Genomic DNA, 13,573 nt, shown 5'->3' with positions numbered 1-13,573 from the left:
AAACCGTATGAACTTGGCCCTCGCTAGCTGAGGCCAAGCCTTGAGAGCATTGAATATCGCTCTCAGTTCCAGAATATTTATCGGTAGAAGAGATTCTTCCCGAGACCAAAGACCCTGAGCTTTCAGGGATCCCCAGACCGCGCCCCAGCCCATCAGACTGGCGTCGGTCGTGACAATGACCCACTCTGGTCTGCGGAATGTCATCCCTTGTGACAGGTTGTCCAGGGACAGCCACCAACGGAGTGAGTCTCTGGTCCTCTGATTTACTTGTATCTTCGGAGACAAGTCTGTATAATCCCCATTCCACTGACTGAGCATGCACAGTTGTAATGGTCTTAGATGAATGCGCGCAAAAGGAACTATGTCCATAGCCGCTACCATCAACCCGATCACTTCCATGCACTGAGCTATGGAAGGAAGAGGAACGGAATGAATTATCCGACAAGAGTCTAGAAGCTTTGTTTTTCTGGCCTCTGTCAGAAATATCCTCATTTCTAAGGAGTCTATTATTGTTCCCAAGAAGGGAACCCTTGTTGACGGAGATAGAGAACTCTTTTCCACGTTCACTTTCCATCCGTGAGATCTGAGAAAGGCCAGGACGATGTCCGTGTGAGCCTTTGCTTGAGGAAGGGACGACGCTTGAATCAGAATGTCGTCCAAGTAAGGTACTACAGCAATGCCCCTTGGTCTTAGCACAGCTAGAAGGGACCCTAGTACCTTTGTGAAAATCCTTGGAGCAGTGGCTAATCCGAAAGGAAGCGCCACGAACTGGTAATGCTTGTCCAGGAATGCGAACCTTAGGAACCGATGATGTTCCTTGTGGATAGGAATATGTAGATACGCATCCTTTAAATCCACCGTGGTCATGAATTGACCTTCCTGGATGGAAGGAAGAATAGTTCGAATGGTTTCCATCTTGAACGATGGAACCTTGAGAAACTTGTTTAAGATCTTGAGATCTAAGATTGGTCTGAACGTTCCCTCTTTTTTGGGAACTATGAACAGATTGGAGTAGAACCCCATCCCTTGTTCTCTTAATGGAACAGGATGAATCACTCCCATTTTTAACAGGTCTTCTACACAATGTAAGAATGCCTGTCTTTTTATGTGGTCTGAAGACAACTGAGACCTGTGGAACCTCCCCCTTGGGGGAAGTCCCTTGAATTCCAGAAGATAACCTTGGGAGACTATTTCTAGCGCCCAAGGATCCAGAACATCTCTTGCCCAAGCCTGAGCGAAGAGAGAGAGTCTGCCCCCCACCAGATCCGGTCCCGGATCGGGGGCCAACATTTCATGCAGTCTTGGTAGCAGTGGCAGGTTTCTTGGCCTGCTTTCCCTTGTTCCAGCCTTGCATTGGTCTCCAAGCTGGCTTGGCTTGAGAAGTATTACCCTCTTGCTTAGAGGATGTAGCACCTCGGGCTGGTCCGTTTCTACGAAAAGGACGAAAATTAGGTTTATTTTTTGCCTTGAAAGGCCGATCCTGAGGAAGGGCGTGGCCCTTACCCCCAGTGGTATCAGAGATAATCTCTTTCAAGTCAGGGCCAAACAGCGTTTTCCCCTTGAAAGGAATGTTAAGTAGCTTGTTCTTGGAAGACACATCAGCCGACCAAGATTTCAACCAAAGCGCTCTGCGCGCCACAATAGCAAACCCAGAATTCTTAGCCGCTAACCTAGCCAATTGCAAAGTGGCGTCTAGGGTGAAAGAATTAGCCAATTTGAGAGCATTGATTCTGTCCATAATCTCCTCATAAGGAGGAGAATCACTATCGACCGCCTTTATCAGCTCATCGAACCAGAAACATGCGGCTGTAGCGACAGGGACAATGCATGCAATTGGTTGTAGAAGGTAACCCTGCTGAACAAACATCTTTTTAAGCAAACCTTCTAATTTTTTATCCATAGGATCTTTGAAAGCACAACTATCCTCTATGGGTATAGTGGTGCGTTTGTTTAAAGTGGAAACCGCTCCCTCGACCTTGGGGACTGTCTGCCATAAGTCCTTTCTGGGGTCGACCAAAGGAAACAATTTTTTAAATATGGGGGGAGGGACGAAAGGAATACCGGGCCTTTCCCATTCTTTATTAACAATGTCCGCCACCCGCTTGGGTATAGGAAAAGCTTCTGGGAGCCCCGGCACCTCTAGGAACTTGTCCATTTTACATAGCTTCTCTGGGATGACCAACTTGTCACAATCATCCAGAGTGGATAATACCTCCTTAAGCAGAATGCGGAGATGTTCCAACTTAAATTTAAATGCAATCACATCAGGTTCAGCCTGTTGAGAAATGTTCCCTGAATCAGTAATTTCTCCCTCAGACAAAACCTCCCTGGCCCCATCAGACTGGGTTAGGGGCCCTTCAGAGATATTAGTATCAGCGTTGCCATGCTCTTCAGTATCTAAAACAGAGCAGCCGCGCTTACGCTGACAAGTGTTCATTTGGGCTAAAATGTTTTTGACAGAATTATCCATTACAGCCGTTAATTGTTGCATAGTAAGGAGTATTGGCGCGCTAGATGTACTAGGGGCCTCCTGAGTGGGCAAGACTCGTGTAGACGAAGGAGGGAATGATGCAGTACCATGCTTACTCCCCTCACTTGAGGAATCATCTTGGGCATCATTGTCATTATCACATAAATCACATTTATTTAAATGAATAGGAATTCTGGCTTCCCCACATTCAGAACACAGTCTATCTGGTAGTTCAGACATGTTAAACAGGCATAAACTTGATAACAAAGTACAAAAACGTTTTAAAATAAAACCGTTACTGTCACTTTAAATTTTAAACTGAACACACTTTATTACTGCAATTGCGAAAAAACATGAAGGAATTGTACAAAATTCACCAAATTTTCACCACAGTGTCTTAAAGCCTTAAAAGTATTGCACACCAAATTTGGAAGCTTTAACCCTTAAAATAACGGAACCGGAGCCGTTTTAAACTTTAACCCCTTTACAGTCCCTGGTATCTGCTTTGCTGAGACCCAACCAAGCCCAAAGGGGAATACGATACCAAATGACGCCTTCAGAAAGTCTTTTCTAAGTATCAGAGCTCCTCACACATGCGACTGCATGCCATGCCTCTCAAAAACAAGTGCGCCACACCGGCGCGAAAATGAGGCTCTGCTTATGCTTTGGGAAAGCCCCTAAGGAATAAGGTGTCTAATACAGTGCCTGCCGATATTCTTATATCAAAATACCCAGATAAAATGATTCCTCAAGGCTAAATATGTGTTAATAATGAATCGATTTAGCCCAGAAAAGTCTACAGTCTTAATAAGCCCTTGTGAAGCCCTTATTTATGATCGTAATAAACATGGCTTACCGGATCCCATAGGGAAAATGACAGCTTCCAGCATTACATCGTCTTGTTAGAATGTGTCATACCTCAAGCAGCAAGAGACTGCATACTGTTCCCCCAACTGAAGTTAATAGCTCTCAACAGTCCTGTGTGGAACAGCCATGGATTTTAGTTACGGTTGCTAAAATCATTTTCCTCATACAAACAGAAATCTTCATCTCTTTTCTGTTTCTGAGTAAATAGTACATACCAGCACTATTTCAAAATAACAAACTCTTGATTGAATAATAAAAACTACAGTTAAACACTAAAAAACTCTAAGCCATCTCCGTGGAGATGTTGCCTGTACAACGGCAAAGAGAATGACTGGGGTAGGAGGAGCCTAGGAGGGATCATGTGACCAGCTTTGCTGGGCTCTTTGCCATTTCCTGTTGGGGAGGAGAATATCCCACAAGTAAGGATGACGCCGTGGACCGGACACACCTATGTTGGAGAAAGAGCTGATTGACCTTTTAAGGGCAGTAAAAGAGCTGAATGCAATGGGTAGTTTAGTTGTAATGGGTAGGGGCAATGGGTAGTTTAGTTGTTTTTAGTGTTAGGTTTTTTATTTTGGGGGGTTTGGTGGGTGGGGGGGTTTTTACTGTTAGGGGGGACTTAGTATTTTTTATAGGTAAAAGAGCTGTTTAACATAGGGCAATACCCTACAAAAGGCCCTTTTAAGGGCTATTGTTAGTTTAGTATTAGCTTAGGGGGTGTTTTTATTTTGTTTGTTTTTTATAGGGGTATTAGTTTAGGTTTAATTTTTTTATTTTGGATAGCTTTGTTTATTTTTTTCTGTAATTTTACTTTTTTTATTTTTTGTAACTTTAGCTTGGAGGTTTGTATTTTTTTAAACATAGACTGCCCTCTGGGCAGGCTTATCGTTTAGTATCCAGATAATATGATTTCTGTTTGACTTCTTAGCTGTTTAGCTTTTGCTACCCATCAGTATTTTACCTACGTGTTTAATCGTATCCGGGTATTAAACACATAGGGCTAGATTACAAGTGGAGCACTATTATATCGAGCACCCGTAAACGGCCAAATTCTATAGATATATATGTTTATGCTTATATACACATATATTTATGTGTCAATTTGTGTATATACACATATTAACACATAAATATATATGTATATATTCATATACATATATATTTAATATTTTCTGCCCAACGCTGCACGACTTACCCCTTCGCTGTACTTGGTGCTTTGCCGTGTCTGACGGCATGAGAATGAGTCTCCCATTGGAGCCTTTGGAAGCATGCTTTTGTGAATGCAAAGCTTCCATGCAATGCGAATGTGTGTGCTGGTATTACTGAGTGGAGCGCAAATATTGTGCTGCGTAAGTGATATTTTTCACTCCACTTTTAATCTGGCCCATAATTATTTAGGGTCAGTAATGCAAAATTCACAATCTATAACTAAGTAGAGGATGTACTTTTTGCATCAGAATTTCCTTTTAACAGTCTTAAGATTGCTTATATAGCTCAGTAGCAGACCTACTCAACAAAGGGCCCTGGTGCAATTTTTTTTTGGAGCCCCTCAAACTCAGTAATACACACACACTGATAATGAGCATGCAACACTTTATAATGATACTGTGTATATACACTGGCAGAGAGCACACTGTGCTGTATAATCATATAAGTTTATTTACACTATGCCCTGATGACTACACTGCGCTGCATAAATATAATGAGTATATATAATGACGGAATATCTATACACTAATAGTGAACATGCTGCACAGTATAAAGCTGATGAGTATCTATACACAGGTATGCCTATGTACAGACTGGCCGCTATGGGCCCCCACCCACCACTTGGGCCCCCGTGCCACTGCACCTGCTGCACCAATGGTACTTCTTCCCCTGATATAGCTATTATAAATTATTTTATTGTTGCTTAATAGTATATCTAGGTGGTGATGTATTTGCAGTCTGATCAAAGCTAGTAACATTCAATTTACCTGTCCCTTGCGGTTGTGATTATTTTAATTTGACACCATTCAAAACTGGGTTTTTTGGGGGGGGTTTACCCTGTCCTGTTAATTGCACTCCAAGCCTTCACTGTCTGCTCTGGCCTCCCTTTGCTCTGCCTATTAAATATGCTACTTGCCTCAGTCTAAGATTTCTATGTCTGTAGCAACATTGATGCCTGGGATCTAAGACGCTAAGATTCTAAATTAACTCACATGTCTGACATTTTTGTACATTACACAGCATTAGAACTGCTCAATGGCTTCTGAAGAATTTATTTTCACTTGAAATAGTTCATCATCATAATGCAATTTGATCTAACTTGTACATAACCATGGGGTATAAATAAATAGCATATACAATGTATAACTTGTCTGACATGTCTTTATTCATGCAATTAAATATAATTAGGTATAATATCTTAAAAAATATACAATATTTAGGATTAGAAAGAGATTTAGTGAAATTGTTGGAGTCACTAGGTCATTTCTAGGCCTAAAAATATTAGGATATGGGATAAGTTAACTAGTGAAATTATACTCAAGAAAGATTAAAAAAAAAAAAAAAAAAACACTCACAAATCAAAAACCTTTTTTTAAAGGAACATACCTTTAGCTGCATTTTTATCATTCATTATCCTCTCAAGCACTCCTCTTGGAAGTTTCTCAAAAGCCTCATCGGTTGGTGCAAAAAGAGTATAATGCCCAGGTTTTCCAAGGGTTTCCAACAGATTTGAAGCAATACCAGCAGCCTAAAACAGATTAAGAAAAGATATGAATGCATTCTTAAAGAAACTGCTAAAAGGCAATGGGCTAGATCACAAGTAGAGCGCTTAATAGAATTACTGCATTAGGCAGTATTTTGGGGTTAAAGTTGGTGGAAGTGAAATGTTAGAAAAAAAACAGCACTAAAAAGTGCCTTTAAATTGCGGTCTATGGGAACTGTGTGTTCCCAGTAAATATATATGTATATGCTTATATACATATATATTTATGTGTTAGTATGTGTATATACACATAAATATATATGTATATCAGCATATACATATATATTTATATTTGCTGCCATCGCTGCGCTACTTACCCCTTTCGCTAGAGCTGAAGTTCTGATGCATCAGAACAAGGCTGCCAGGAGCTTATGAAAGCTAGCTTCCCAGCATTGCGAACATGAGGTCGCGTTCGCATTGCTGAAAACTTGTAATACCAGCGCACATTACAGTCTAGAGGGAGCATGGCTAGGCAGGTGCTGTTTCTATTATATTGCTCCAAGAATGAAAGCTCTTTCTTCTGTAATGCAAACTGGCCCTGACAACCTCCACCTCCAAACCAGTCTAACCAATATACTATTATATCAACTAGAACCTTTCTTGCTTCAACCATTAACTCTTCCCTTCTAGGACCTCACTCCAAGGTTCGTCTTTATTATTGATATATGCAAGTGTACATTAGTATATAACTTACCCTAAGAGATGAAAGATCATCCTCTGAGTCAATATAATCTTCAATGGTATTTCCAACAGCAGTAACAACCCGATCAATCACATGGACAACACCATTTGTTGCTATCTGGTTACCATGGATTATTCTTGCACAGTTAACAGTGACAATCTATTCTCAGAAATTTAGAAAAAAGAAACAAATAAAACTTAAATTGCAAGTTAAGTAAAATATACTTAAAAGTTATATCTCAAATTTTCCTTTTTGTGTTAAGATATGTGCAAATCATAAATCTGTTTAAAAGGTCACCTTTGGAATTTAGCAGTTTTTTTTTATTTTGGAAAAAAAAAGTAAATAAAAAAAATATGTAAAAAAAAAAATACTTTAAAAATATGTAGTGAGACACAGAAAAAGTGAAGTTTAAAACAATGTGAACCAACGGAAGTGTTATTTGCTATTATGTAAATTTAGCATTTTATGCTTCAGTTTTAGTAAAGTTCATCAGTAACCAAACACTGTGTTTGCACTCTAAAAGGTAAAGTTAAATCTGTGTAAGCTGATGTTTAAATGTAGATGTTGGAGCAACATTGGCTCACTGGCTTATAAGTGAGACTCTTATATAACTGGGCATGGACACACTTCCAAAATATAAAAACAATTAAAAATTTTCTTCTTTTTCAGTACTGAAAAAATGATATGCAAGTCTAGTATATAAAATAGCACACTTACCCCATTTGGATAATGGTTGATTAAAAGATCTTGGTCATTAAACATAGATTTAACAGATATGCCATTTTTAAGATCTTTTGTTAACATCCTCTTGTTAACCATATGAAAATGAAGAGCATTAAGAAGCTCAATATTCACATTGCTAAGCAAAGCCTCACGTGTTTCCTAGAAGAGAACACAACTGCAATCAAAATAATATTTTATTTGTTAAAAGTATTAAATATGTAGACATATTTTCTCCTAAACTTTATACATATTACAGTCTATTCAATGGGGCTGAATTATCATAGTGCGAGCGGACAATGGGGCATATGTATCAAGCTCCGAATGGAGCTTGATGCCCCGTGTTTCTGGCGAGCCTGCAGGCTCGTCAGAAACAGCAGTTATGAAGCAGCCGTCACAAAGACCGCTGCTCCATAACCTGTCCGCCTGCTCTGAGCAGGCGGACAGACATTGCCGGAAATCAACCCGATCGAGTACAATCGGGTTGATTGACACCTTCCTGCTGGCGGCCCATTGGCCGCGAGTCTGCAGGGGGCGGCGTTGCACCAGCAGCTCTTGTAAGCTGCTGGTGCAATGCTGAATACAGCAAGCGCATTGCTCGCCGTATTCAGCGAGGTCTGTCGGACCTGATCCGCACTGTCGGATCAGATCCGACAGACCTTGATAACTAGAGGCCAATATCCGCTGTAGCGGATCATGTCCACCGCACATCAATAAATGCCAACAGCATACTCTATCAGCATTTATCATTGCACAAACATTAAGAATTAATTTAAGGAATAAAACTTTAAATAAATGAAACATACCACCATTATTTTTAAGGTTATCTTATCTTACTTTAAAAAAGAACACAATTCATTTTAAAAAGTTTTTTAAAATAATCTTACAGAATCCAGCAAGTCCCATGCATCATTACTGGGGGCAAAGAAAGTAAAGGAACCAACGCCTTCAATCTCCTTTCTCAGTTCTGATCTGTCTGAGTATTCTTGTGTTGTTAAAGCTCCCACAATGCCAAGGGTTCCGTACACATTGTCAATAGGAGCAACTGGTAAAGACAAACCAAGATAAATATTAAAAACATTACCTGAGATTAAATATCTATTATATTGTTAAGATAAAGACAAAGCTGTAATGTAAAACTGGTTGATAAAATGATTTTCTTATCCTTGTGCTGCCAAAAATATGATTAGGATTAAACCGCATGCACTTGACATTTATGATTTAAGCTACTTGGCAATAACTGCTAACATTATAAGATCTAACATCCTGCAATTATACATTGAATATGGTTAGCACATACTTCCCTATCTATTACAACTGTTACTGTTATGAATAAATAATATATATATATGCACACACACATTAAAATTCTTTAGATATTTACACACTAAATATAATCAATCATGTACAAATAATAAAAAAAAATGGAATTTCTTTAATTAGAAAAATGTAATAAATACCTGCAGGACATCCTGGTTGACCATTCAATTTCATGTAACCAGGACAACATTCATATAAAACAGTCCTGTTAAAAAAAAGAGTATTGTTAGTAAACCCATTTACCAGATAGCTTACTAGAGAAATAGAGGTTACATATATGCATATACAGTATTTTACCTGTTCCTATAGTTGCCACAACAGTAATTATGAACAAACTGTTTCTGAGGCTCTCCATGAATGTACATCACATGATTTTATAAACTTAAAGGGCCATAATACCCAAATGTTTAAACACTTGAAAGTGATGCAGCATAGCTGTAAAAAGCTGACTAGAAAATATCACCTGAACATCTCTATGTAAAAAAGAAAGATATTTTACCTCAAAAGTTCCTCAGTAGCCACCTCCCATTGTAAAGGATTTCTAAGCAGCATTTTAATGTGTCTGTCCTAGGAAAGCTTAGGGGATGAGCCTCGTGAACTCTCACATTATTTCACCAATCAGGTAAAGGAAGCTTACTATGAAATCTCATGAGAGTTAAGTCAAATCTCATGAGATCACAGTAAGAGTTCATGACCTCAGCACTGCTGATGCTGATTGGCTGCTGTTCATTTCTTCATTTTTTTTTTTTTTTTTACCTGCAGCTGGGAGCAGGTGAAGTATAACTTTTTACACAGAACTTACTCTGCTGAGCTGAGGAGATTGTGAGGTAAAATATCTTCCTTTTTTACATAGAGATGCTCAGGTGATATTTTCCTGTCAGCTTTTTACAGTTATACTGCATCAGTTTCAAGTGATTTAGCATATGAGTATTATGTCCCTTTAAATGAGCAACTGTGTTAATCGAAGTGAGATGTTTAAAAGTGCTCAGCTATAGTTAAGTCTATGGGGCCGAATTATCAAGCTCTGACTGCTCCTCCATAACTTGTCCACCTGCTCTGAGGCTGCAGTCTTCAATCCACCCAATCCTATACGATCGGACTTGGCCGCAAATCTGCAGGGGGCGGCATTACACAAGCAGTTCACAAGACCTGCTTGTGCAATAATAAATGCCGACAGCGTATGCCCAAATTATTTTCTTTCATTATTCTTATAGAGCATGCCATTTTAAACAGCTTTCAAATGTATTTATATTATCTCATTTGTTTTATTCTCTTTATATTCTTTGTTAAAAAGTATACCTAGGTAGGCTAAGAAGCTACTGATTGGTGGCTGCACATATATGCCTCTTGTCATTGGCTTTTGGCAAGCTCCCAGTAGTACATTACTGCTTCTTCAACAAAGGATACCAAGAAAATTAAGCAAATTAGATAGAAGTAAATTGTAAAATTGTTTAAAATTGTATTCTCTGAATCACAAAATAAGTTTTACTTGTCACCTTTATTCAATGTATCAGCCACCCTTTTTGCAAAGAGCTTTTGCAAATTACTCCTGAACCTACTGCCTTTCTACGAAAGACATCTATTTTAATAAGTTTACATAGTGGTCCATTTCCTTCTCAGCTTTCACTGACAAGACTCATTTTGCAAAAAAAAAAAAGAATACAAACTTGAAATTTGTATTTGTATTGAATACTTGAAAAAAAAAAAATCAATGAAATGAAAGTTTGATTTACTTTAGACCTCATGTTTTATACATTTTGCTATAAGCAGTGTGTTTAGCAACTTGAATTTAGAAACCTGGATGTCTATATTGTCAAAAGCTAAGTGAATAAACACCTAGAAAGGTGGCGCAATAATAGGATGTAAAAAGTAAATAAAATGATTGAAATGAAAGTGAACAAATGTTGTCTGTGTAAGCATAAGTAATTTAAATATATATAATAACAATTGTTAGAATGATAAACAATAATTTAAAAGTAAAGTCCATGAATTGATAATCAAATTCTATTGTAGAAATGACATTCAACTAGAAACCAATTTCGGAAACGGTGTAAGGCAGCTCCACTTGTGGAGAACGATCTGAATTCACCTCGATAATCTAGATAAGAAAAGGAAAGGGGTGCCTAATAGTGAAATCCATATGCAATATGGTCAGAACAAAGAAAGAGTAAAACTCACAATTTGTGATGGCACTTATGCAGTGCAAACAGGCAGGCTGACAGTCACAGTGGTCAGCTAACTGGATACTTCTCCCGTATCAGGGTGGATCCTGTCTCAGGTCTCTGGTCTGTCAGCGTCCAAGTCGCAACACCAACAAACAAAACAATGTGGAAAAATCACTAGTACAGTGATACAGATATAAAAAACTTCCGTGGAAGTAAAAGGCAGACACCTCCGTGAAAGGTTAAAATGTAGTTTAATATTGCAACGCGTTTCTCGACCCAATTGTTTTGTCGTTTCATCAGGCAAAAAAGTATTGGTATATATACCAATACTTTTTTGCCTGATCAAACGACCGAACATTTGGGTCGAGAAACGCGTTGCAATATTAAACTACATTTTAACCTTTCACGGAGGTGTCTGCCTTTTACTTCCACAGAAGTTTTTTACATCTGTATCACTGTACTAGTGATTTTTCCACACTGCTTTGTTTGTTGGTGTTGCGGCTTGGACGCTGACAGACCAGAGACAGGATCCACCCTGATACAAGAGAAGTATCCAGTTAGCTGACCACTGTGAGACAGGATCCACCCTGATACAGGAGAAGTATCCAATTAGCTGACCACTGTGACTGTCAGCCTGCCTGTTTGCACTGCATAAGTGCCATCACAAATTGTGAGTTTTACTCTCTTTGTTCTGACCATATTGCATATGGATTTCACTATGAGGCGCCCCTTTCATGTCTATATTGTATGAAAAGCAATACTAAGAATAAAATGAATAAAGTGTACTTGAATACTAAAACTATATTTTATTCCTCTGCAAGAGATGTAGTTAATAAGCTATAGTGAGGAACAGACCTTTCCATAAATTCTCCAAAGTAGCTTGCAAAGCAGTAGTACCAGATTTCAATCACAAATAATGTTAATGCATCTAGACCATTAACACTAATTCTACTGCTAATCTCTGAAGGTATCGTCCCAAATAATGCCTGCAATGATTCACTCAAGAACATTAAACTCCTCCATAAATAAATAGAAGCAAAAAAGTACATAGTATAATACTGTTAATAGCAGGTTAAAATGAAGATTTTCTAGAACTATTTCCTTTAAAAAGCTGGCAGGATCCAGGGAAAGTGCATTGGATACATAGCAGAGCCATTGTTAAATAAGCTGAAGGAAGGACTTACAAGTGTTGTTACAGTGGCGCAGAAAGAGACTCACTAATACCCACAGAGTGAAAGCATGAGCGAGGTGATAGCCTGACGTTTGAGTTGTATGCACAATTACCTCTGCTTATAGCTAGCCTGCTATATTGTTACATTGTTTTTATTGCTTTGAAATAAATAGTTTTAAATCAGTATATCCATGAGTAAGGAGCTTCTCTTCAAACTCGTAAAATAACTTTACTAAAAGAGGTTAACATTATTTGCTGAGTTACAGCTCTGAAGAGTGTAAGTGATAGTCGACTAGTTCTAGGAAATCTTCATTTTAACTTGCTATCAATAGTATTACACTATGTACTTTTTGTTTCTATTTATTTATGGCTAACAGCATTAAAATCTGAAGCTTTAGTTAAAATCCTGGAAGAGAGTATTTGTTACACATAACCTCTTGCATTTGTGTAAAAAATTGAGATTGTACTTTGTACCATTTCCCTAGAGATACCAAAACAGAATTTATGTTTACCTGATAAATTACTTTCTCCAACGGTGTGTCCGGTCCACGGCGTCATCCTTACTTGTGGGATATTCTCTTCCCCAACAGGAAATGGCAAAGAGCCCAGCAAAGCTGGTCACATGATCCCTCCTAGGCTCCGCCTACCCCAGTCATTCGACCGACGTTAAGGAGGAATATTTGCATAGGAGAAACCATATGGTACCGTGGTGACTGTAGTTAAAGAAAATAAATTATCAGACCTGATTAAAAAAACCAGGGCGGGCCGTGGACCGGACACACCGTTGGAGAAAGTAATTTATCAGGTAAACATAAATTCTGTTTTCTCCAACATAGGTGTGTCCGGTCCACGGCGTCATCCTTACTTGTGGGAACCAATACCAAAGCTTTAGGACACGGATGAAGGGAGGGAGCAAATCAGGTCACCTAAATGGAAGGCACCACGGCTTGCAAAACCTTTCTCCCAAAAATAGCCTCAGAAGAAGCAAAAGTATCAAATTTGTAAAATTTAGAAAAAGTGTGCAGTGAAGACCAAGTCGCTGCCTTACATATCTGATCAACAGAAGCCTCGTTCTTGAAGGCCCATGTGGAAGCCACAGCCCTAGTGGAGTGAGCTGTGATTCTTTCAGGAGGCTGCCGTCCGGCAGTCTCATAAGCCAATCGGATAATGCTTTTAATCCAGAAGGAGAGAGAGGTAGAAGTTGCTTTTTGACCTCTCCGTTTACCAGAATAAACAACAAACAAAGACAAAGTTTGTCTGAAATCCTTAGTAGCTGCTAAGTAAAATTTGAGAGCACGAACTACATCCAAGTTGTGCAACAAACGTTCCTTCTTTGAAACTGGATTAGGACACAAAGAAGGCACAACTATCTCCTGGTTAATGTTTTTGTTAGAAACAACTTTTGGAAGAAAACCAGGTTTAGTAC

The 13,573-nt window shown here is 38.8% G+C and overlaps 1 protein-coding gene across 11 annotated transcripts in view; it reads right to left on the bottom strand.

Moving 5' to 3' along the window:
- POSTN (periostin) overlaps positions 1 to 13,573 on the bottom strand; it is an 81,580-nt gene that overhangs the window by 40,576 nt on the left and 27,431 nt on the right. For all 11 annotated transcript variants that reach the window (XM_053708421.1, XM_053708417.1, XM_053708425.1 and 8 more), the window contains exons 3-7: positions 8,952 to 9,016; positions 8,379 to 8,536; positions 7,489 to 7,653; positions 6,784 to 6,930; positions 5,933 to 6,074 (exon numbers count right to left, since the gene is read on the bottom strand). In XM_053708421.1, coding sequence (XP_053564396.1) covers positions 5,933 to 6,074; positions 6,784 to 6,930; positions 7,489 to 7,653; positions 8,379 to 8,536; positions 8,952 to 9,016 — 677 coding nt within the window. The remainder of the gene's footprint in view (positions 1 to 5,932; positions 6,075 to 6,783; positions 6,931 to 7,488; positions 7,654 to 8,378; positions 8,537 to 8,951; positions 9,017 to 13,573) is intronic.

The sequence above is a fragment of the Bombina bombina genome, chromosome 3 (genome assembly GCF_027579735.1).
Source record: "Bombina bombina isolate aBomBom1 chromosome 3, aBomBom1.pri, whole genome shotgun sequence".
Classification (NCBI taxonomy): Eukaryota; Metazoa; Chordata; class Amphibia; order Anura; family Bombinatoridae; genus Bombina; species Bombina bombina.
The sequence above is the reverse complement of the archived record's forward strand: the minus strand, read 5'-3'. Positions and strand labels throughout refer to the sequence as shown.